At 38.2% G+C, this 27,163-nt stretch overlaps 1 protein-coding gene across 2 annotated transcripts in view; it reads left to right on the top strand.

The window, feature by feature from the left end:
• LOC150078580 (voltage-dependent calcium channel subunit alpha-2/delta-3-like) overlaps positions 1-27,163 on the top strand; it is a 1,140,037-nt gene that overhangs the window by 987,387 nt on the left and 125,487 nt on the right. For both annotated transcript variants that reach the window (XM_090384275.1, XM_090384274.1), the window contains one exon: positions 5,785-5,860. In XM_090384275.1, coding sequence (XP_090240401.1) covers positions 5,785-5,860 — 76 coding nt within the window. The remainder of the gene's footprint in view (positions 1-5,784; positions 5,861-27,163) is intronic.

Here is a 27,163-nt window from a genome sequence, read left to right as displayed (position 1 = left end):
GAGAGCGGGAATTATAGAAGCCAATTCAGAAGAACAGTGCCCATGGAAGTATCTGTAGAAGAGGCATGCAGCAGAAACAGTATCTCTATGAGACAGCGAGTGGAGAGACTCTGTTAGAGATGAGTCATTAATTAACCTAACTGTCCTCTTCTGAATGGAATCAAGAAGCCTGAGAGAGGTTTTGGGAGTGCCGCCCCAGATGTGGGAACAATATTCCATGGCAGGGCGGATTTGCGATTTATGCAGAGTGAGCAGCTGTTTGGAAGAAAAGTAACGCCGAGAACGAAAGAGAAAACCAAGTTTTTTAGATGCAGAAAAAGCAATATTTGTAATGTGCTTGTGCCAAGAGAGATTAGAAGTCAGGGTAATCCCCCAAAAGAGATATATCAGTTTGCCTAGAAATCGGAGTGTCACTAAAGATAAGCATAGGAGCAGAAGAATCCGTTTTGCAAGATATAAGACAAGACTGAGTTTTAGAAGAGTTGAAATCAACTAAGTTGTCTTTGCCCCAGTGGAAAATTACATGAAGATCGGCATTTAAGGAACTGGTAGCAGATTTTTGAGAAGTTGAAGCTGATTGAGCAGGACAAGATTTTTCAAAATGGAAAGTGAAATGCAATGTGCTATCATCGGCAAAACTATGGATAGGATTTCCAGTCAATGGAAGAAGGTCATTAATATACAAGAGGTAAAGAGTGGCGGAAAGAACTGAACATTGGGGGACACCGGCATTAGTGGAGAAGTTAGAAGACATAGAGCCATCTACCATCACCCTCTGTGAGTGATCAGAGAGAAAACTGGATAACCGGTTACTAAAAACAGTTGGCAAACCATAAGATGGAAGCTTGTTTAGAAGACCTTTATGCCATACACGATTGAAACCCTTTGAGATGTCAAGAGCAACTACTTTTGTTTCACCGAACCTTTCCATTGAATTAGTCCATAAATGGGTAACATAAGCCAGAATATCACCAGTGGATCGACACTGACGGAATTCATACTGGCGATCGTTGATCAGATGGAAGGTTTCTAGGTAGTTTAAGAGTTGGTGGTTAATTGATTTCTCCATTACTTTAGAAAGAGTAAAAGTAATTGCAATGGGACAATAATTGGATGGGAGGGATTTGTCACCCTTTTTAGGAACTGGCTGGATATGAGCAAATTTCCAAGCAGAAGGAAAAACACCTTTGGAATAAGAAAGTGAAAAAAGGCGGCAAGAATAGGAGTAAGTTCTGGCTTATGTTATCCATTTATGGACTAATTCAATGGAAAGGTTCGGTGAAACACAAGTAGTTGCTCTTGACATCTCAAAGGCTTTCGATCATGTTTGGTATAAAGGTCTTCTAAACAAGCTTCAATCGTATGGTTTGCCAACTGTTTTTAGTAATTGGTTATCTGGTTTTCTCTCTGATCGCTCACTGAGGGTGATGGTAGTAGTGATGGTAGACAATGGCTCTCTGTCTTCTAACTTCTCCACTAATGCCCGTGTCCCCCAAGGTTCAGTTCTTTCACCCATTCTTTTCTTCATGTATATTAATGACCTTCTTCCATTGACTGGAAATCGTATCCATAGTTTTGCCGATGATAGCAGATTGCATTCCACTTTTCATTTTGAGAAACCTTGTCCTGCTCAATCAGCTTCAACTTCTCAAAAATCTGCTACCAATTCCTTAAATGCCGATCTTCAGGTAATTCTCCAGTGGGGCAAAGACAACTTAGTTCATTTCAACCCTTTTAAAACTCAGTCTTGTCTTATATCTTGCAAAAAGGATTCTTCTGCTCCTATGCTTATCTTTAGTGACACTCCGATTTCTAGGCAAAATCTCTTTTGGGGATTACCCTGACTTCTAATTTCTCTTGGCACAAGCACATTACAAATATTGCTTTTTCTGCATCTAAAAAACTTGGTTTTCTCTTTCGTTCTCGGCGTTACTTTTCTTCCAAACAGCTGCTCACTCTGCATAAATCGCAAATCTGCCCTGCCATGGAATATTGTTGCCACATCTGGGGCGGTGCCCCCAATACTTCTCTCAGGCTTCTTGTTTCCATTCAGAAGCGGGCAGTTAGGTTAATTAATGATTGATCTCTAACAGAGTCTCTCCACTCGCTGTGTCATAGACGTAATGTTTCTGCTGCATGCCTCTTCTACAGATACTTCCATGGGCACTGTTCTTCTGAATTGGCTTCTATAATTCCTGCTCTCTCTTTCAAAACAGTCCGAACACGTGCCACCACCAGCCAACATCCATTTACTGTCCAACTTCAAACTCACAGAACCAACTTTTCGTCTTCCTTGTTTATTCATTCAACTGCCGTTTTCTGGAACAACCTTCCTTTATACATATTTCCTGAAAATTACAGTCTACAGAAGTTGAAGTCCAGTGTCAACAAATATCTTCTTTCGTCTTCTCAATCTCCAACCCAATCACGGTACTAAGTACTATAGGTTCTAATACCTCTCGTGTTTGGGGTTTACATAAAAAAAAAAAAAAAAAATCTCCAAAAACTCCAGTGAATGGTCATTTTCTGCTGGATACCAGGCCATGCTGGGATACCAGGAATTGAATATGCGGACTATGCTGCTAAGCATTCATCCAACAGAGAATTATCACAGTATTATGTTCCGTATCTTGACTATAAAAGTAACATACGAAGTATATGTAGAGAACAATGGAGAATTCAATGGCAAGCCCAAACACATAATAAACTCCGCCAAATAAAACTCGAACCGTAATTATGGATCTCCAGTTTCCGTATAAACAGAAGGGAAGAAGTTATCTTAACCAGAGCGCAATAAAGGTGAGTAAGATGGCCACAGCCATCTTACTCACCTTTATCTCCTCACAGGAAATGATACTCCACAATGCACACAGTGCAACTCTCCACTTACAATGAAGCATATTCTTGTTGAGTGTACTTCATACACCACTGTCCACCAAGACTCTTTTAGCTTTCTGCTAAACCTTAAAGAACCCTTGACACTCTGCCACATCATAGGTAATGAAGCTAATCTACTGGAGTTCTTTCACTTTACAGAACAAATAAAATTATATGATCGTTTTTGAGTAATGCCATAACAGTCTCCATGCATGTGTAACATTCAAAACATTGATATGTGCAATATGGCCTAAGTAGCCCTTGCACAAAAAAAAACAACAACGACAACAATCTGCTTGGCCAAGAAGCTACACAGCACTACCTCTGGATTATTGAATTTAGGTTTTAAGAATTAACATATTGTAGAATATGGTTGAGCCATATGATGTCAGATATTATTTGGTAGAAATAATATATCTGATATTTTTGAATTTTTACAAGTATCAATTTTATCATTGAAAATGACTTTAGCAATGTTCGTTGAATTTTTGCATTCAGAAAAAGCGTTAGGTGAAAGGTTTTACGAAAAAAAGACGGAATAACACATTACGGGATGGTAGAATGAATTAAAATTATTATTATGGTTAAACGATTCAGTGGTTATTATTATTTAAATTGTTTAACCATAATATGCTATTATTATATGCTATTATAATTGTTAAATTGTTTAACCATAATATGCTATTATTATATACTATTATAATTGTTAAATTGTTTAACCATAATATGCTAGATACAATACAGTTGCAATGGTATAAAAGTGTATACTACAAGAGACAGGTATGGTGCAAGTTCCATTGTTGTGTAAAAAATTTTTCCTGTTGAAAGTATATATGAAAACAGTAGTAAATGTAAACACAATATTGCCAACATAAGAAACAGAAATTAGAAAAAGAAAAATCCTGACTTCTCAGTCTACATATAAAACTGCCGCAAAATGTATGAGAGAATATGGTGAATGAAACAAAAATTTAAAAATGGTTGATGTTGAAATCCCCCAGACAAATTTTTGTTGCTATGTCAATATAAATTATAGTAAGGCCTCTAAAGAAATCAAAAGAAATATTGATGAGAATCCATTTGGATATATTTGTGATATGTATGTTATCATTTATGGTTTAAAATGGATTTGAAACCAGTTTCTGAAAATTAGTATGAAATTCTCCAACACGAATTTCCTATGAGAGTCTTAAAAATATTCAATGCTTCTACAATCTAATACTTGTCACAGTTTTTTAAAGAAGGAATGCATATCTATTATATGAACATTGAATGGTTTTGTATATCTGTATATCGTACTCATTTACCTCAACTAGATTTGGTGACAGAGCATTTGATTTTGTCACAACTACCATTTATGCAGATTCATTGTTTGAATGAACATGGACAAAATGGCATTATCAGACAAGTTATAAATGTACCAGTCAGTGTAGATACAATTATTTATCAGTTGCATAGATAATTAGATAATGATTATGCCATCAATGTACACATTAAAAGAAAACTTATACATAAATCTTTGTATATAGAAGGGTGTGTCCAAAAAAAATCTGTTAAGTCACGGTTTCAGCATTTCATAAAGTCACCTTTATATAAATTTTATGATACTAATGTGACAGATAATCTTCTAAATGGAACAAAAAATTATGTACCAGGTATGTAATCCAGAAGGCATTGAAAATATCTTTAGATCGTTACATCACGATTTCTGCAATAAATAACAATATACTTTTTTTTTTTTTGAACAGTTGTTTATTCATTAGACTGTATTGCAACTACAGAAATTATTGGTCTGTGATAACTAAAATAAGATACATAATTTTTTGATTCAATAGATTTGAGCTCATGACTGAATACACCATCAATAGTAGTTCCATTTCATATAGTATGTATGAACGTATCTGAAAATAAATCCAAATTGAAGATTTTTTTCATAAACTTACAAAATTACTTTCATTTCTCGGAATTCAATTTTATATTGAAATCACTGTCAAATATAATAGGTAAACGATCCAGTAGTTTGATTAATTTTGCTCCTTTGATCAAATAAGGCATTAAACTTTTATATGTAAATCTATATCTGTGACTGCAATCAGGAAGATGAGTTCATATCGAAATTACACACCTATCTACAAATGTCTCTTATTTTATATGTCACGGCCGTCAAGTGTTCTACAAAGATATGCAATGTACTGATAATAGTGAAATCTTTGTGTCAGTATATAGCTACCCCCACCACTACAAACATCGGATCACTTGTAATAAGTCACACAACGAAATGATCATAACAATACACAATCATCGTTATCTACCCAAGTTTCACTCAAAACTAATATTTTACTCAGTTGTAGGACAGTTTCATGCATGACTACGTAAACTTTGTACATTGATTGGGGTTATCAGGAAATCTCTGTTGGTTAATGCTTATCCATTACCTATTTGAAAAATGACAAATGCAAGGTACTGCATATGGGTAGCAGTAATAACAGAGTAAATTATCAACTGTGTGGCACTACGCAGGTTAGTGGAAAATGAAAACAACTTCAAATGAAAATGGTGCACAATTACCTCAGCTCTTTTTTACTGTTTTCACTGTTCAGAGATATGAAATTCTGTGAACAGTGCAGACAGGCTGCCAGGACAGCTCATGGGTTTTGTCAATGATATAGAAAACTTGCTAGCCGGGATAAGGAGGTGATTATTATTTGTGCAGGGCCATGGCTAGGCCCAGGGGTCTCTAGTACTGCCTAGGGTCCGTACTTGTAGTATCGAGGATTATTATTATAGGAGATTATTATTATTGCTGTTGTCACCATTGTTGTGAGAATTTTAATATTCTTATTATTTTTATTGTTAAAATGTTATGTTCATTCCCATTCATGTGACTAAGTAAATTTTTCTATGTAGGATCCATTTGTATGATTATCAAGCTATTTGTCTAGATATTTTAACTTCTTCTGGACCTGCTACCCTTCTCCTAACAGTGAGTAATTACAGTTTATTGTTGATTTCATCAGTTATCTATTTATATATTGACAGAATTATTATCATTTTTCTAAAAAAAAATTCAATTACATTGTATTTATATCATAGTCATTATATTCAGACTGATTGCACATTTTATCTTCCTAGTAAAATTTCCATAATTTTAGTTAGAATTAGCAGTAGCAAATGAAGCAAGAAAGCAAGCTTACGTAACATTAGCAAAAAAAAGAAGAAAAAAAAAACAGATGAAATAAATCAACAACCCACTGGCTAATGGCAAACTTCCACACTTCTATTCTGCAGCTGTCCTTCCTCAATTTCAATTTGTGCCCCCTCGTGTGTAGTCTGAGCAAGAGGAAGAATCCAATCAGCATTGAGCTTGTTGAGTCCAATCAAAGCCATAAAAACCTCAATCAGGTCACCTTGCCAGTGCCTAATCTGCAGATGCTGCAATTTCAGAACTAAAGCCTTTCTTGGTAGGAGCACTCATCTTTGTTCCCTTTACCAATCACACTTCCCTTCTCTGCGCTCGTTCCAGCAGCTCTACATCCTTGCTCAAATGAGAACTGCTCAAATGAGAACTGCAGGCAGTACTCGAGATGTGGCCTCACTATTGCCTTATGCAATTGGGTAATCACCTGATTATTCTTGCTGGCAGAATTCCTGTATATCATTGACAAAACCCTGTGAGCGTCCTGGCAGCATGTCTGCATTGTTCAGAGAACTTCATATACAACTGTACAATTATCCCCAGGTCTTTTTTAATTACCTCTAACTTCAGTACCACAATTATTATTATTATTATTATTATTACTCTTATATTATTTTTCCTTAATTGGAGGAATCCACTCCGTGATGGGTACTGCTACCAAGTACACAGGGTGGTTGTAATGTCCGGTGTTACTGTTGGTTGAGGAACTCTCTGACTATCTTACATATGTTCAGGATTGTGACTTTCTGGAGTTCCTTGTAGGTGTTCTCTGGGAGACCTATTGCTGCTAGGTTGCTATGTAGGGACTTTGGCACATACCAGTGGTCAACACGATGATCGGGATAGTCGTTACTTCTTGCATATGCCACATCTCCTTGACCTCATGTCTCAGGTTTGTGTACTTCCTAATTTTTTCCTCATGGGTTTTCTGGACATTGCTAGTGTTGGGCACCACCGTGTCAATCAGGTAGGTGTCAATCAACAAGATGGAAAAGGTAGCCTTTTCCATCTTGTCCACAAGGGTTATATCTGGTCTGTTGTGGATGGTCTTATCTGTTATTATGGTGCAGTCCCAGTACAACTTGTGGGTTGGAGTCTCTAGTACTGCCTGGGGTTTGTACTTATAGTATGGTACACTTTCTTTGGTCAGCTGGTATTTCCTCTCTAGCTTCTGATGTATTATCCTGGCTACCTGGTCATGTCTATGAGTGTACTCAGTCTGGGTGATCACCTTGCATCCCGTGGTGATTTGTTGGATCATTTCTGAGGCCAGGTGGCATTGCCAACATGTGTCATCTGACATTCTGGGCTCCTTTGCAATATATTTTCTATAGTTTCTGGTGTTGATTACCTTGTCTTGGATGGCCAGCATGAATCCTTCATCTTGGGGAAGAGCATCTTGCTTGTGAACCATGCGTTGGAAGAAATGTTATCGATGTGATCTTGATGGAGGTCATTGTAGTGTCTTCCATGGAGCGTCTTCTTTGCCCATCTTTCTAGCTTTGTTTCTTGTGCCGTCTGGGCGGGAGGGGCTCCTCACTTAGGTTGAGTGGGGTATACCACTTATCTATCTTCATTATGGGGTGGTGCTGTGTAGTAATCCTTCAAGTTAACTTTCGCTGTTTTCTGTTGCTCTATCAGGTTTATCAGGTCCCTTCCTCCCTCTTTCCAAGCTGTTGTTAGTCTCTCCACTGCTGACTTCAGGTGGTGCTGGCGGCTCTTGGTCACCATTGTACTTGTCTTTTGCATGATATCCTCTAGCTCGGTGTTAGTCCAATCTATGATCCCTCTGTTTAATTTTGCTTTCAGCAGGCTGCAGATTTTCTGATGATATTTTTCAGTCAGGCACTTCTTGATTACCTTGTGCTCTAACTGTTGAACCTGTACCATCTCTAGTTATTTGTAGGTCTCTCCTTCTGTCATAGCTTTGATCTCTTTACCATTCAGCAGCTATTAGTTTTTGCTGACTAATTTTCCCTGGTGCAGTGTGTGGGTCTCCCATTTGTCTAGACCAAATTCCATCCTAATGTCTTTGCTGAATTCTTTGGTGATCCAGAGTAGTTGCTGGAGTTGCTTCTCGGTTGCCGCGTAGAGCTTGATGTCATACATATACATCAGGTGGGTGAGGATGTACAGGTTCTTTCTTTCTTCTTTTAGGTTATATTTATACTTGCTGCTGTTAAGCATGGTGGATTGCAGGTTGAATGCTAGACAGAAGCAAAGTGGGCTCAGAGAATCTCCCTGAAAGATTCCTCTTCTGATGGGGGATTGGTCTTGAGATAAGCGAATACCACAATTATTAATAACGTGGGATATTATTAAAAAACTTTATTATTATTATTAGCCATATGCTGCAAGGAAGCCTGAGGCTTATGCTGCAGCCTACGTAGTCAGATGGGCAGGAGCGGCAGTGCATTGCATACGCTTCTTGATTAGACGGGGGTTCGAGCCTGTGACCACCAAATACGGAGGATGTGGAAATGTCAGGGAATGACCACCGCATAACCCTGGAGCAAATTGGCCTTAGTTGCTAATGCTCTTAATAACCAAATAACAACAACAACAGCGTACGCTGCGCCAGCCAAAAAAAAAAAAATTCCCATTTTTTTTTTTTTTTTTTTTTTTTATGAAAACCCCAAACACGAAAGGTATCAAAACCTATAGTACTTAGTACCGTGCATGGGTTGAAGGAGAAATGGGGAGGGGGATGCTGGAAACTTTGCTCTAGAGACTAAACATGGGTTTTACCACTTCAAGCCTCCAATAAGCAAAGTGGTGGTATTTCACCGGTTGATGAAAGTCATCTACCACCTCTAAATTTACCCTGAGAGAGAGAGAGAGACATAAGTAGAAAGAAATCATGAAGAAAGAGAAGAATGATGATATCCAGCTCAGTACCCTGAGTGTGCCAAGGCAGTTGGTATGTTGTTCTGTGGTTACTGCTACCCACATGCAGGATGTTGCTTTTGTCAATGTTAAATTTTAGTTGGCATTTTTCAGCCTATCTGCCCAACTTTTCTAGATCCTGTTGCATTCCTGCTATTAACCACCATGCCAACCCTTGTATCATCTGCAAACTTAGATTTAAATCTGACATGCCTCCATCAATATCATTGATAAATACAGAAAACAGCAATAGGCCCAGCACCAAACCCTGGGGGATACTTCTACTAACATTATTTGTCCATGAAGAGCAATGTCCATTGATTGCCACTCTTACAACTTGCCTTTAATGCTTCATTGCTCCATTTCGTACAGCAGTCTTTTGTGTGCAACAGCATTAGAAGCCTTCCTGAAATCTAGCTATATGATATGAAAATGGCTAAGGGTTTGCTTATTTTTTGCATCCATTCCTTTGTAAAAAACATTGTAGTATGCAATCATATTGGTCAAACAAGATTTGCCCTTAACAAAACCATGCTGTGTCTGTAATATAATTGCAGTTTTCTAGAATATCTCACATTACTTCATTTACCAGTTATTCCATTATTTTCCCTGGAACAGAAGTTAAACTAACAGATCTGGAATTACTCATGTCACAGTTTGAACCCTCCCCCTTTGTGAATTGGGAATACTTTCCCACAACTCCAGTAACGGTGACCACCCCTAAATTCAAGTAAGCTCTCAAAATTATAGCTAAGGGTTTGCTTACTTCCTTTGCTGCCTCCCTTAATATAACTGGATAGATCCCCTCCCAAGGTGCCTTTCTTATCTTTAACTTCAACAATTATTTAAAAAAAAAAATTTTTTTTAATAATATCCCACGTTATTAATAATTGTGGCATTGGCATATAGGCCTATCCCAAGATTCCCAATCATCCAATCTAACAATGAAAAGCCTATTGGGAAAATGTTGCCCTGATAAATACATTTATTCAGGTGCCCCAACAACAGTCCCTAACACAGTCCATATCTGCAAATATAAGAGAAGAAACAAAGCATTATTGCTCCAAAGAGAATATGAACTGAAATACCATCAGGACCTATCCCACGATTCTTAATCATCAACTCGAATGTTGAAAAGCCTATTGGGAAAATATCGCCATGTTTTTTTTTTTAAAGAGAAATGTTTATAGTTTATAGCAGTGCTTCTCAAACTATTTGTGGTGAAGCACCAGTTTCTTTTATTTCCAATCCATCGCTGACCGATACTTTTTGTAAAATACAAATGATCGCCGACATTACCAGTCCAAGACAAATTAGGAATTTGTATTTTCAATTTGTATTTCCAGTTCATCATGGACCAGTAACAAACAGTTTTCAGACCAGCACCTGTCCACAACCACACTTTGGGTAGCACTGGTTTAGAGGGCTTAGAAGATTCCCTTAAATGAGATAAGAGACTCCATTCTGGGGACCTCTTAATTGAAACAAAAAATGACAAGAATTCTGAATAGCCACTGTGAGCAACACCATTCAAAGGAATGCCAGTTAAAGCGATGCCACATAGGACACTCAGTTCATTAAGAAGTGTCATTTCAGAGTGGGACCTTTGAGGTTATCCAAGTAAATCTGCTCTAACCTTAAACCACAAGGAGTGATTGCAGTTAAAAGAATTTCTGCACTTAGGGATGCGAAACTTGTTCCCACTAGAAACAACATTCTGACATTAAATTTACCGACATCTCAAAATGAGATTAAAGCTGGCTATGTCAACTGTCCAGTGTGTCCTTATGTCCCAGATTCTTTACGGTGCATTAGATTCCAGAAATTTAGACATTCGCAAATGGATGGCCATGGAGTCTTTCCGTGTGCTCGGTGTGGTGCAAAAGACCATGAAACAATATCATGTTCAGCTACAGAACCCACCTGCATTGACTGACAAGAGAACACCCAGCCATGAGTATGCCAGAGGTGGAAAGAAGAAAAAGAAATTCAGCAACTTAAAGCAGAGCTGAACATATATCAGGAGTCAAGAAAAGTGGTGAAACCTATGAATATCAATAAACCCACCTATGCCCAGAAGGATAGCATGGAAATGTTCCATATGAACTCATATGGAAATGACAATCCTCCAAAAGAGTCATTCACTTCCACTGCACATTACCTCTTAAGCTCACAGAAACCTGCACATAAAGATCAATTAGCTGCCACTCCTATATTGGTTACTCCTAATGCTCAACAAATAACAAAAGCAATGGGAAAAGGAAAGACCAAGAAAGTTGAAGCACCCCCAGGTACGCAAGAAAATATGGTTGTCGAGAAGAAGGAGATAGAAGATAATTCAGTCTTTGAACTCTTTGCTGAGGAGGAAATGGACACAGAACAGTGTCCGTATTTTGCCAAAAGAGATAAATCCAAGACTGAAAAAATTAACCCCTCAGCACATGATGGACCACCAAGCCAAAATTTTTTTTTTTTTTTATGAAAAACCCAAGAAATATTAGAACCTATAGTACTTAGTACCAGGTGTAGGCTGAAGATTTAGAAGATGAAAAAAGATATGGCTTGAACTTAATTCTGTAGATTGTAATTATCAGGAAATACGTATGACAGAAGGTTGTGCCAGAAAATGGAAGTTGAATGAATAAATGAGGAAGAAGAAAAGTAGGTTCTGCGAGTTTGAAGTTGGACAGTAAAAGGATGTTGACTGGTAATAGCACATCTTCACTCTTCTTTGAAAGAGAAAAAGGAGGAATTATAGAAGCCAATTCAGAAGAACAGTGGCCATGGAAGTATCTATAGAAAAGGCAGAAAGCAGAAACAGCATGTCTAAGACAGAGAGTTGAATGACTGTGTTAGAGATGAGTCATTAATTAACCTAAATATCCTTTTTTTTAATGGAATCTAGAAGCCTGAAAGAGGTTTTCAGGGCACCACCCCAGATGTGGGAACAATATTCAATGGCAGGGGAAATTTACGATTTGTACAGGGTGAACAGCTGCTTGGAAGAAAAGTAACACCAAGAGCGAAAGAGAAAACCCAGTTTTTTAGATGCAGAGAAAGCAATATTTGTAATGTGCTTATGCCAAGAGAGATTAGAAGTTAGGATAATCCAATAGAGATATACCATCTAGCCTAGAAATCTGAGTGTCATCAAAGATAAGCATAAGAGCAGAAGAATCCTTTTTGCAAGATATAAGACAGGACTGAGTTTTAGAAGGATTGAAATCAACTAAGTTATCTTTGCACCAATGGAGAATTATCTGGAGATCAGCATTTAAGGAATTTAAGTGGATATTTGAGAAGTTGAAGCTGTTTCAGCAGGGCAAGGTTTCTCAAACTGGAAAGAGGAATGCAATGTGCTATCATCAGCAAAAATGTGGATAGGATTTCCTGTCAATGGAAGCAGGTCATTAATGTGCATGAGGAAAAGAGTGAACTTTGGGGAACACCAGCATTAAAGGAGCAGTAAGAAGATAAAGAAAATCTACCATCACCCACAGTGAGCAGTCAGAAAGAAAACTGGATACCCAATTACAAAAAAACAGTTGACAAGCCATATGATAGAAGCTTATTTAGCAGATATTTATGCCAAACACAATTGAACCCTTTGAAATATCAAGAGCAACTGCTTGAGTTTCACCAAACATTTGCATTGAATATGTTCAAAGATGGGTAATGTAAGCCACAATATCACCAGTGGATCGACACTGACAGAATCCATACTGGCGATCGTTGATCACATGGAAGGTTTCTAGATAGTTTAAGAGTTGGTGGTTAATTGTTGTTTTTTTTTTTTTTTTCTCCATTATTTTGAAAAGAGTAGAGGTAGTTGCAATGGAATGATAATAATTAAATGGGAGGAATTTGTCACCCTTTTTAGGAACTAGCTGGATATGAGCAAATTTCCAAGCAGAAGGAAAAACACCTTTGGAATAATAAAGTGAAAAAAAGCAACACAGAACAGGATTAAGTTTAGGAGCACACATTTTGAGAACAAGTAGAGAAATACCATCAGGACCTGGAGCTTTCTTGGCATCAAGATTGTTAAAAATCATTCTCACATCCTTTTTGACAAAAGACAACAGGAGGCATTGAATGGAACATACTGGGAATGGTAGGAGGTGGTTTACCATGATCATTAATACATGAGTGGGAAGAAAAATAGGATGCTAATAGATCAGCTTTAATCTTGGCCAAAGTGGCAATAAACAATCTGATTTATATAGAGGTGGGAACACAGACGGGCAGAAGTTGTGGCCAATAGCTTTGGCAAGAGACCATAATGCTCAGCTATCATTTGTAAGCTGTAAGCTTACAAATGTAAGCTTACATTTTGTAAGCTGCCTTACAATTGTTGCAAGCTTTGGTGTAGGCAGAAATTGAAACTGAAGATTTGGAAACAAGCTAATTATAATATGCAATATTCTTCTCTTGAACAGCCTTGGCACATTTATTGGAAAACGAAGGTTTTGATATAGGAAGAGATTTTAAGGTGGAGTGTGGAATAAAGGATTCCATTCCTACAAGAATAATTTCACTGACACAATCTGAGCAAATGTTGATATCAAAAGTTTTGAAACAGTAATCTGACCAAGGAAAAGAAGAAAAGAAACCTTGTAAGATATCTTCCATCATGCATTCGTGTAATGAGAGAAAAATTGCCATTAGAGAAGGGCTCCATTGGAGAAGTGCCCATCACCAAGTTGTGATCTAAGGTGCCTAGAGCACCACTCACCTTGACTGTGTAACAGCTACAAACTGATCTGTAATAGTGCCACAAAAAAAGGTTAAGCTGGCAAAGGCAGATTATGAGAAATCGCTGTTAAAAAGAGCAAAGAGTGTGGATAAAGAATTCTTCATGTATATAAATGGAAAGAAGAGAAGGACAAACCAGATCAAAAACTTATGTTACGGATGTGGGATAGTATTACAGGCACCAGTTGATACACGATCTGAGCAAATGTTGACATCAGAATTTTTGAAACAGTAATCCGACAAAGGAAAAGTAGAAAGGAAATGCAGATCATTACATTTTGCATTCTTATAATGCCAAACAACATGAGGTTGGAAATGGCCTTGAGAGAAAGGCTCCATTGAGGAAGAGACCATCGCCAAGTTATGATTTGAGGTGCCTAGAGGACCACTCACCTCGACCGTATACTTAGAAGGGTTGTTTGTGAGAAAAAGATCCAGAGTGTTGACTGTATGGTTAGGATTGTCCAGTGTTCTGGTAAAACAACATGAGGCTGAAAATGGCCTTGAGAGAAAGGCTCCATTGATTGGAGAAGAGACCGTCGCTAAGTTGTGATCTGAGGTGCTTCGAGGACTCGCCTTGCCTCGATCGTGTACTTAGAAGGGTTGTTTGTGAGAAAAAGATACAGAATGTTCACTGTATGGCTAGGATTGTCTAGTGTTCTAGTAGCTAGATGAACAATCTGTGTGAGGTCATTAGTAATTGCAAAAGCCTCAGCATCCTGACCAGGGCGCCTCCATAGCCAGGTGGGAAGGAGCAACAGTGCGTAGCACACGCTTCTTGATTAGACCGGGGTTCGAGCCCATCACCACCAAATATGGAGGATGCCGAAAGGTCAGGGAATGACCACCGCATATTCCCAGAGCAATATGGCTTTAGTTGCTAATGCTCCTAAAAATCAAACAACATCTGCATCCTGACCAGCTAGGTCTGTGTGACTACAGAATGCAAGCCAGCTGGAGTTGTGAACATTAAAATCACCAAGGAAAATTACCTCACTGTTAGGAAAGTTGGACTGGAGAAAGTCAAATTTCAAAGAGAGGAAGTCAAAAAGTTCCAAGTGATTAGTGGAGTTGGGAGAATGATAGCGACAACAGATGAATTTGACAGAATGAGATAGAGAGATTTTAAGCCAGAGAAGATTGAAAAGAGTAGATTCCAAATTACCAAGTCTCTGAGGGGAATATCGGAATGGAGATATGCACAAGTACCACCTTTAAGTCGAAAGGAATCATACAGAGAACAATTTGGGCAACTGAGATGAGCAGTGGTTGAATCAACTGATAACTGAGATTCTATCAGAAAAATTACATGGGGTTTGGCAGACTAGGTGAAAATGGACATTATTGAAATTAGAACTGAGACCATGTATATTTGTGAAATTAACTAGGAAGTGTTTGAGAGGTTTGGATCTTTTCGAGATAAGTTTGCTCTTTTAGTTTGACAGGTCATGATGTGGGGGGGGGAAGCTGAAGTAATGAAATTTTTGGATATGGCATACTCATGGTAAGAATATACCCAGATCCTTGACATAATGTAGCTAAACAATACATGTGAATGCCCCTGCATTCACATTTTTCGGACACCCTCCAGTCACTGTCTGTCAGAGTAGAGGCAGTGAGATTATACAGTAGCTGATCTAGAAGCCTCCTAGAGAGTTACCAATAGGTTCGGTCCAGTGTACTCACCAGTGGCCACCTGCAAACACCATTTTAGAGCTGTATCCTCAAAAAGTAAGGAAGATTGGATCTTGCCATGATGTCCATCATAACCTCAAAAGACATCAACCATACTGCATGATGGAAGAAATGGGAAGAGGGGATTTACCGGAGTTTTGCTCTGAAGACTAAACCCAGGTTTCACCACTTCAGGCCTCCAATAAGCAAAGTGGTGGTATTGTACCAATTGTTGAGAGTCATCTACCACCTAGTATTGTCTGGTAATATAGAGGGACAGCATTCCTTCATGTTATGTTGGTTGGCACCTGAGATTGTGGGTAAATGATCACCCACAGTGTGCTAGGTGCCATATTGTGGAGTGGAGGTCTTTTTTGTTATAGTTTATTGCTATTGATTTATTTACTCGATTAGATGAGGTATTTAGTAATATGGAGAAGTTACCCTCAATTCTCCAATACCCACTTACACTATCTGATGCTTGATAAGTATCCAAATTGAGAAGATTTTTCCCAGTCCTGGCAAAACCTATTTATGTCAGCAAGCTAGTGTCTGAGCCTATGAATAATTACAGATAATATAAACCTTTAAAACAACATTAATACATGTTAATATATATACAGGTACTCTATAATACATGTTACACATTTCATAATTTTTAATTTGGCATCTATTGTTTCTTCTTCTCAAAATGAAACAGATCATTAACTATACTAACAGATATTAATTTGGTCATAACAATGGGGTTACCTCCCCCAGGTTAACAACACAGGTATAATTTGTCAAATTCCACTACTTATTCTGGCCCTCTAACAGGTCAGGGATATCTTACATAGTATACATATAATTTATTCTTGCATTTGGGTACCTTCTTTTTTTTTTTATTAGTTGTTGGCGCATCGACTTCTGTGGCCATAATGCATCTCCCAAAGTTTTTGCACTACTCTGATCCAAGCCCGAGGCGGGATTCGAACCCACAACCTTTGGGTTGCTAGGCAGGCACTTTACCCACCTGGCTAGCCCAGTCGGCGGATACCTTCTATTCCTGCTGCTATTTCAATTCAATTCAATGATAGAACTACTCAGTATATTTATAATTACCCATAAGTTACTGGCTAGATGTAAGCTACAATTTCGTTATCCTCTCCTGATCTACTTTAATTTTCAACTTCAATACTGAGATACATATTATATGTGTTTGTTTCTCTAATTTACATAAAGTTTACTCTTTATAAAACATTAGCTGTCCTTATTCTCCCTGTTGTTTATTATGACTACCCAGTGGTGAGCTGTGAATATTTTAACAATAATTTTAATAATTTTTGAAATATATTTTTTGGAGTGGATACCTACCGAGTAAATCTGATCAGTCACAGAAGTGACATCACCCGCGGCATCTGCCAGAGGCGCTTCCCACGCTCAGATCACTAGTCTGCGTGGAGCAACGTATCAACTCTGTGGTACTACACTGACAGTGGTATAGAGTGAAAAGGACCTAGGGGTAATTGTGCAGGCAGATATGAAGTTCTCTGAGCAGTGCAGATATACGGGAATTTTGCTAGTAGGGACAGGGAGGTGATTATCCTGTTATAGAAGGCAATGGTCAGGCCACACCTTGAGTACTGTATACAGGTCTGGAGGCCTCATTTCAAGAAAGATGTAGAGCTGCTGGAACGAGTACAGAGAAAGGCAACAAGATTAGTGAATGGAACAAAGGGTTGTTCTTACGAAGAAAGGCTTAAGTTTTGCAAATTACAGTGTCTGGAGACTAGGCACCGGCGAGGTGATCTGATAGAGGTGTATAAAACCTTGAATGGTTTGAGCATGCTCAATGCCGATGGGATTCTTCCTCTTGCTCAGAATAATCACCTCACCTGAGAGGGCATAAATTCAGATTGAGGAAAGACAGATGTAGGATAGATGTGTGGAAATTTGCCTTTAGCCAGGGTAGTTGGTTGGTGGAACAGACTTCCATCCGTTGTTGTGGAAGTTGATAGCCTAAATAAATTTAAGGCTCAGTTGGACAGGTATTTCGAATGAATGGAGGGGTGAAATGGAAGTGTTTTTCTTTTTTTTTTTGGCTGATTCTGCATAAGCTCACTTTCTTGCATGATATGCCTATGCTAATGCTAATAAGGAAGTGAAGTGTTCTATGTATCATATTGAGGTAAATTTCTCTTAAAAAAATGGTAAACTGCAGCCATTATCAACCCACTGCAGGATGGAAGCCTCCTCAACAATTCATGTTGATGGAAATGGACCATAATCTGCCACACTGGTCCAGTGCCCTTGGCAGATCGACCATATTTAGCAATCAGGGGCTTGAACCCCTGTCTACTCAAAGAGCGTGTGCTACTGCACTCCCGCTTCTGACCACTCGGCTACGGATATATATATTTCTCTGTGTGTAAGTATATGTATGAACACTAGGTTTTCTGAAAAGAAAATTCAAAGTTTAAAACAACTCAACTTTATTCTTATTTTTACATAAAGATATAATAACAACTTTATCATCAATTTGCTATACATAGAACGAATAATTTGACCAGTTCCAGAGCATCCATTTTGTGGTCCCCCCTGGAACTTGTATACGGACCCCAGTTTGGGAAACACTGCTCTGTGAGGTGTTTCTGCAGAGATTGCTTCTGGTTCTGTATGCCCAGTGACTGGTGCTGTAATCACAATGAGCAGAAAGATGCATTTGTAGAATAGATTGAAGGTGGAGTCCCTTAGCCTCTAATCTTTCTTCATAACTTGTGATATTTTGGAAATTCATGTTTTACTTTTTATTTGAGATAGGGTGGAGGGATGAAAGAAAGCTTTTCTTCCAGCAAGTACATGCAAGTGTTTGTGTATCTTATGGTTTTATTGTAGTATCTGATGGTTGGAGGCCAGGCCATTCTTCCTTGCAGTAGCATCTGGGAAATTTTGTCTGTGGTAGTTTGTAATTTGTGCATGGAGCACCATTGTTGCAGTTCTACCAGGATGGATTTCTAAGTTTTCCTCAAATGCAGACCAATAAGTCATCTACATAGGCAATAATTGGAGAATTCACATGTAATTGGAGAATTATGTTCTGTAAAAAACTGAATTCCAACAGGGGGCCAGAACCTCTCGAGTCGCTTTGCCATCAAAGTGAGTGAAGAGTCCTTGGAGTCTACACAGAGGCCAAGCAGGTATTTGTCTTCAGTTCCGGCATGAATGTTGAGGACTCAAAAACCAAAGCATCTTCTGCACTACCTCTGCCCTTTATGAACCATACTGATTCTGAGATGCACGTTCCCAAAGGTAGTATGTGAGTAAGAATTGGTTTGTGTGCAGCTATTCTCTCTAGGATTGTCTCTTGAATTAGGACAAGGAAATTTGGCCAATAGGAGTCAGGGTCTGAAAGTGGCTTGATGGGATTCTCCAAGAGGATCTTCAGTAGGGTAGTATTCCAGTACATAGGGAAATCCAAGTATATAGGATGGTATAACACCTGCCTTTATTTAGACAGGTGTTATACCACCAGAAAGGACTTCAGTAGGACTCATTTATTTATTTATATTTAATTTTAATTTTTTAAAATTAAACATAAATAAATTTTAATATATATTCATTATTGTTATAACAAGATCAGTTATTACATGTTGATTTCTATTGATCGTGGCTATCATATTTGCCTTGATATTCATAAAAAAAAGTCCACATCACTCTCTTTATCCATAAGGTTTTGGTAATGATATTCACAGGGTCGGATATTTGTGGCAATTTCCCTTAACATATCCCCCATGAATATGAAGGGTTTATCATACATCTAAAATTTAATACACTACCAGGGTAGTTATTTCAAAGTTTATTGGCTTTTAATTTGAAGCAGCCATGTTTGCTTCTAACTTGAGTATAAGCCCAAGCCTTATGAAAAAATACTCAGCCTCAGTTTTCACTGGAAGCAGAAAGATCCCAATAATCAAAATTGAACACAGTAAAGCATACAGCTTTTATTTGATTACAACATGATGTAGCAGTCATAGCACAACAGTATGGTGCCCTATGACCATAGATGCCAATGTGGCAAAAAAATCCCCAGTCAGCAAACCAACCAACCAACCATCCCCCATGTAAAAATAATGCAATAACATGACAGCTTGTAGAAACACAAAGTTAACTCCATTGTGAGTAATAAAACCATAACTTCTTTCCACACAACTTAAATAATCTTAATACATTTTTAAATCTTAAATTAAAGTCTGCTGACGAGGCTACTAGGAGACGGTCGTGTTCAAAGCCCTAAGTGGATTTCTCTTATTTATTGATTTGAAATTATTGTTTTTCTAAAACTTTTGATTTAAATTTAGTAGTATAACATTATTTTGTGATTTTCTGATTAATTTGGTGTATTTATTCTTTACTCGGCCTTGTAATTGCATAAAAGTATCGGTAAGTGTATCCACGTGTTTGTAACTCCGCTGAACGAGAAGTTCTTTAGCCATATTTAGCCGCTTGATTGAATATTTTTTTACATCGAATTATTTCTATAAGTAGCTTATAGACGTAGTAAGGATCATTAGTTTATTCTGAATTGAGACAGCGAGATTTGAAAGTTAATTAATACTTAAGTGTCCGTAGATTACCGTTCGTAACTTTCCCGCCTTTGTGATACGATAGTTATATACCGTACTAGATAGCGTTAGTTGAACTTAGTTAGCAGATAAATTGTACTTTTAAATAAATACATATAACGACTTAGATTACAAACGTAATATAATTAATTATATTTAACATAATTAATAACATAACATAATTAATTATAATTAATTAATTAATTAATAGAATCATGACTCAGACAAGAGCAGCAAAGCAAAAGGCTCAAGCTAATGGAAGTGCTGTGGCTCAGAGTAGAACTGACGGGGGCAGTTGCTCTCTGACTCACAGCCTTATAAAATGCACTGTTTGCTTGATGTTTGCAGAGCAATCGGGTACGGGACATGATACTGCCATGGGGGATGTCTTTGTGTGTGTGCGCGATGCAAGGAGTGTATCGATATCAGGCAACAACTCAGTGTTCTTGTGGGACTATATGAGAGCTTGAAGGACAGGGTGGATGCCCTCGAAGAAACTAAATTGAGGGACCCATCAAGCTCTCAGCTGCCCACATCAACGCCAGAGCTTGCACTTGGGCATCACGTGACACAGAGGCAACCCCCAAGGCAGAATGCGCTAATCCCGAAGGAACTAGTAGTTGTTGGTGACTCTATTGTCAGGGAAACGGGGAACATGCTTTGTAAAGAGGATCGGTGGAACAGGACCAGGGTATGTCTGCCAGGGGCAAAGGTAGATGACGTTGTAGAGCGAATATCATCTTTTAAGGGCACAAAAGGTGATATAGTTGTACACGTTGGCACTAATGATATTAAGAGTAGGAGACCGGCAGAATTACTTAACAAGTACAGGTCACTGTTGAACAAAAGCCGAGAATTAGGGTTGAATTTGAAAGTGTCTGCAATTCTGCCCAGACACGATAGGAGGGAGTATGTGATGAGAGCCTTGTCGATCAATTCGGCCCTGGAAAGATTGTGCAAGGCTCAAGGGGGTAGAATTTTTTTCAGCCTGGCCTGTACTTGTTAACAGGAGAGATTGCTTCTACAGGGATGGGAAACACTTAAATAGAAAGGGTGCAAGAATATTTGCTGATGCTATCGAGGCAGTGTTAGGTGGGTCGGAAAACTGCTAGCTTGGGGGGAGACAAAGACCAATAGATTGACAGTAGCCACTGGCAGAGGTGAAAGAGATTCTTGCACTGCTTCTATTAGAATGAGCAGAAGCCTGAAAAACAAGATGCATGATATTTCAGAGACTGCTGGGAGCCATTGCGGTACAAGTAAACACATGGGTTGTGTTAGGGTAGCTAAGAATAGAAACAGGTGCAGGTATACTTGCGTGTACACCAATGCTAGGAGTTTAGTAAATAAATTTGATGAATTTGAGGTATTGCTCAAAACATCAAAGGCAGATATTGTTGGGATATCAGAGACGTGGTGTCACACAGATATAAGGGATGCAGAACTGGAATTTGGGGAGTACAACGTCTACAGAAAGGATAGACAGGATAGGAAGGGGGGGAGGGGTTATGCTATTAGTTAAGAAACACATAAAAACCAAGGAAGTGAAGCCAGTCGACATCGCTGGACAGCGCAGTGTTGAGTCAGTTTGGTGTGACATAAGCATTGGGAGATCAAAATTGAGAGTAGGAGTGTGCTATAGGCCTAATGACTCTGATGAGTATAATAAGAAACTGTACAGGGAAATAGAGTGGGCCAGTAAATCAGAGAGTCTTATAATGGGAGATTTTAATTTCCCGGATATTGACTGGAATTTGGGGGCTGGTCACTCACACACTAGCAGGGCTTTTGTGGATTTATTGGATGATTGTTTTCTACATCAGCATGTTCGGGAGGCAACTAGAGAGAGTAATACTCTTGATTTGATTATCAGCAGTGATTCTTCATGCATTAAGAATCTGCAGATAAATGAACCACTAGGTGGCAGTGATCACAGTGTGCTGAAGTGCGATTTACTCAAAGAGGTAACTACCATTAGGGGTAAAGGGAAGGGTTATTGCTTACGTAAAGGCGACTATGATGGACTGAATCAGTATTTAAATTCTATACAGTGGGACCAACTGACGATGTTACCAACAGCAAATTCAAAATGGGAAGCATTCAAAGAATTAATCTTGGAAGCTACTAGGCTTTACATACCAACTAAGAAATGTTGTTCAAGGTTTAGGCTAAAATGGATGTCAGATGAACTAATGAGGCATATGGCAGAGAAGAAAAATGCATGGGATACTTACAAATTAACACATGACACAGAAGCCTATGATAGATACAAGTTGATATGCAACCAAGTTACAAAGGAGGTTAGGCAGGCGAAGGCAGATTACGAGAAATCCTTGGCAAGGGATGCAAAGAAAAACAGCAAAGAGTTCTTTACTTATGTAAACTCTAGAAGGAAGGGGATGAATCAGATTGGTCCACTTGATATTGATGGGTCAACTGTCGATGACCCTGCTCAGGTAGCTAACAAACTAAATGAATATTTTGCATCGACATTCACACATGAGGAGTTATTCAGCGAGGGGAATGCCAGAGGTGTATTCAACTCTAGCAGTAAGCTACAGAATCTTGAAATCACTGGGAGTAGAGTGGAGGAGAAACTGTTGAAGATAAACACAAGAAAGGCACCCGGGGTTGATGGGATCTATCCAGTTATATTAAAGGAGGCAGCAAAGGAAGTAAGCAAACCCTAGCCATAATTATGAGAGCTTCCTTGGACTCAGGGGAAGGTACCCATAGACTGGAAATGTCCAAATGTGACCCCAATTCACAAAGGAGGATCAAAGGCTGACACAAGTAATTATAGACCTGTGAGCTTAACTTCTGTTCCAGGAAAATTAATGGAGGCACTGGTTAAAGAAGCACTGCAGGATCATTTAGACAAGACTTCAGTTATAGCTCGGACACAGCATGGTTTTGTTAAGGGGAAGTCTTACCTGACCAATTTGATTGGATATTGTGATGCAGTCACAAAAGATCTGGATGCAGGGAATAGCTTTGATATTATATACTTGGATCTTAGAAAGGCTTTTGATACTGTTGCACATGGAAGACTGCTACACAAATTGGAGCAGTGTGACATTGGAGGCAAATTGCTGCTATGGATAAAGGAGTGGTTGAGGGGGAGAGGACAGAGAGTGGTAATCAATGGACACTGCTCATCGTGGACTAATGTTATTAGTGGAGTCCCTGAGGGCTCAGTGTTGGCTCCATTATTGTTTTCTGTATTTATAAATGATATTGATGATGGTATATCAAGCTTAATGTCGAAGTTTGCAGTCGATACAAAGGTTGGCAGGGTTGTCAAGGACACTACTGACACTATGCTTCTGCAACAGGATCTGGAAAGGTTGAGCAGATGGGCTGAGAGGTGGCAAATGAAGTTTAACATTGACAAATGTAAAGTACTACACATGGGAAACAGCAACCCCAGAGCAACGTATCAACTCTGTGGTACTACAGTGACAGTGGTAGAGAATGAAAGGGACTTGGGGGGGTGGTTGTGCAGGCAGATATGAAGTTCTCTGAGCAGTGCAGATGGGCTGCAAGAGTAGCTCATGGAATATTGTCAATGATATACAGGAATGTTTCCAGCAGGGATAAGGAGGTGATTATTCCCTTGTATAAGGTAATGGTCAGGCCACACCTAGAGTACTGTATACAGGTCTGGAGGCCTCATTTCAAGAAGGATGTAGAGCTGCTGGAACGAGTACAGAGAAGGGCAACAAGATTAGTGAATGGAACTAAGGGGTGGCCTTACGAAGAAAGGCTTAAGTTTTGCAAATTACAGTGTCTGGAGACTAGGCACCAGCGAGGTGATCTGATAGAGGTGTATAAAGCCTTGAATGGTTTGAGCATGCTCAATGCTGATGGGATTCTTCCTCTTGCTCAGAATAATCACCTGAGAGGGTATAAAATCAAATTGAGGAAAGACAGATGTAGGATAGACGTGCGGAAATTTGCCTTTAGCCAGCGGGTGGTTGGTTGGTGGAACAGACTTCCATCCCTTGTAGTGGAGGTTGATAGCCTAAATAAGTTTAAGGCTCAGCTGGACAGGTATTTTGAACAAACAGAGGGGTGAAGTGGAAGTGGGTTTTTTTTTTTTTTTTTTGGCTGATGCTACATAAGCTTGCTTTCTTGCATCAAATGCCTCTACTAATGCTAATGCTAAAATTTTAAAACTTATTAAGATTTTTAAAAAATTAAATCTTTATAATTTTTTCAGTATTTACTGAAAATACTGAAAAAACATAAAGATCAGTAATCTGTGCTTTTTAATTTCAGTGGATTCCAGTTATTTGGGACACATTGGGATTAGTGCACTTTGGCCTGATTAAGTGGCTGCCCCAGTTATGCAAAGCTTCACGTAAATAGTTAAAAATACAGTGGATCCCGCTTTGCGATTGGTTCACTGTACAATCAAATCACATTACAATGGACTCTCCATAATAAAATACTGCTTACTATATGATATGTAGTAAGTGCCAGTCATTTTGATCATGTTTGTGAATTTGAAGCAGCTGTCCAGGAGAATTTTAACAGCAGTTCTTTAAGCAAAAATAGGAGGAATATTATCCACAGGCTATAAAAGCAAAGATATAAAGCACAAATTTACACTTTATTACTAAATTAAAATTATTACTTTATTACCAATTAAAAAAATGAAATACATGAAAATCAGAATATTTTCCACAGGTTAGCAAAATAAAAATAAATTAATGCTTATGTACATAGCTTAATTAATACTGTAATATGTACATAGCTTAATTATTACTGTAATATGTACACACTAACTAATTGATATTACTGTTCACTGACTTTTTTTCTTTTTTTTTTTTGAGTTGTAAAATTTAAAACAATAAAAAAGATAAGCAATCAGTAACAAAAAACACAGCGAGCACTTCTGCAATTAATATGATATGTGCAAGGGAGATATTAAAAAATAGGAATGAAGAGAAGAAAAATGCATTTATGTTTTTTATATGATTGAAGATTTCATGGAAGGGGAAACACATTTCACTATAATAATATAAAAACCCAGAGAATACCAGGTATCAGTATTATTGCAAATGCAATAAGATCAAGATTACTATCTGTTTATAATAGATTTCTTAATTAGAAAGTTCTTAATAAATTTCAGGTCATACCCCGAAATTTATTAAGAACTTTCTAGGCAATAGATAGTTTCAGGTCCGATTCCATTCTTTGTTATCTCGAGCATATGTACAAAAAGAGGGAGTTCCCCAAGGCTCAGTATTGAGCGCCACACTCTGCCATTAGGATTCATTCTATAACCAAGTGCATAACTAGCACAGTTGATGCATACTTGTACACTGATGATCTTGCCCTGTCATTCTCAAAATATGAGACTAACTGAAAGACAACTACAAGGCACCATTAACAAAATAGTCTCTTGGGTCAAAAACAATGGATATTGACTTTCTAAACCAAAAACAACTGCCGCACACTTCTGTCACAAATGTTCTTTACATCCTGATTGAGACCATCAGTTAGATTCTCATTGTATTACTTTCCAGCCTAGTATAAGATTTCTTGTTAAAAGTTTTCTTGTTACTTGATAAAAAATTAAACTTCCTAGAACATATAAAACATATTCGTACAAGTCTTAGAAAACTAAGACGTACAAATCTATGTCATGGGGTGCAGATTTTTACGTGTTGTTACATCTATATGACTTACTGATCAGATCCTGGTTAGACTATGGGTCTCCTGCATATGACTCGGCCAGGCCAAGTCGTATACTGAAATAGCTTGATCCCTTACATCACAATGGATTATGAGTTACACTGGGAGCATTTTCATACACCCCTAATTTTCAGGCTCTATACCAGAGCCAAGAACCACCGCTTTGGCTGATTATGCAGCCAAAATCAGCAGTCTCCCACATTATCCCATGTGGCAATATCTCTTCATGCCAAAATGGAGAGATCTCTATCAAACTAAACTGCAGTTCAACAAACCATCTGGCCTTAGGCTTCAAGCTCTTATCACAAGTTGGGCCTGAAGTTTATTAACGCACTTCAGGATAATAGCAGTGAAACCCAGACATTGTAAATGCCTCCAGTACATACTGATAGACATTTCCAGCAATGAGGAAAGAATAACCTTCCAGATATCAACATTAGACAAATACATATGCCCCACTCCAATGAGTTTAGCAGTTTCATTCAACTATTTACAGTTGATTGAAACTGCTTCTCCAATCAGCTTCCCTCAGAATGCAGTACTTATACCTCTGAGTTATATGGTATTCTGTTAGCCCTAGAGAATATAAAAGAAGCCACATATATATACTCAATCCATCATATATACAGACTTGTTAAGTGCTGTTAATGCTCTACAGTGTAAATCCTACCCTAGTCATCCTCTGATTTAGAAAATTTGGCCACTGTTATTAGAACTTCATGGATGGCTAATAATATTTTGTTAGATCCCTGGACATGTTGGGATCCCAGGAAATAAACAAGCAGATCTAGCTACTAAAATTGCTACAAATGTGATGCCATCTAATCTCAGGACTCCTTATAATGACCCTAAATCCTTTTAAATCAGACATATAAATAACAGTAGACGTGCATGTGGAAAGATCAAACAAATAATAACCTTTTTGAAATCAAGATAGAACCCAAAAAGTGGCAATCCAGCCTGAGACGAAACAGAAACCATACTAGCCAGACTACACTTTGGTCATACATTTCTCACTCACAGCTACCTACTAACAAACAATGATCCCTCCACAGTGCAGTAACTGTTTATGCCCATTCACAGTAAAGCATATCATCATAGAATGCCCGCTATGTATCAGAAAGAACAGAAAACAGCTTTTTCCTCTAATTTTCATAATTGCAATCAGTTAACACTACGGTGTATCCTAGGAGATTGAGAGAACATAGATGACATTTTTTTTCTCTAAAATTACTAAATAAATATCACCTTATCTGAACCTCTATCACCTGTTAGAAAAACAAAGAAAATATCAGACAGTAATTAGTGCATTATAGCCTAAGTTGCTGATGCACCAACAAATCTAACAACGACATTAAATTTGTAAGTACTACCTGTGTCAAAAAGCTGAACAAACTAAGAGCTTCTTTATCTGCGCTGTCTTGGAAAGCAGACCGTACCACTTTGCTGCTCTTATATAAAGCATTGATCA

Source organism: Mastigoproctus giganteus, chromosome 11 (assembly GCF_048544385.1).
Source record: "Mastigoproctus giganteus isolate SK-2022 chromosome 11, ASM4854438v1, whole genome shotgun sequence".
Lineage (NCBI taxonomy): Eukaryota > Metazoa > Arthropoda > Arachnida > Uropygi > Thelyphonidae > Mastigoproctus > Mastigoproctus giganteus.
The sequence above is the reverse complement of the archived record's forward strand: the minus strand, read 5'-3'. Positions and strand labels throughout refer to the sequence as shown.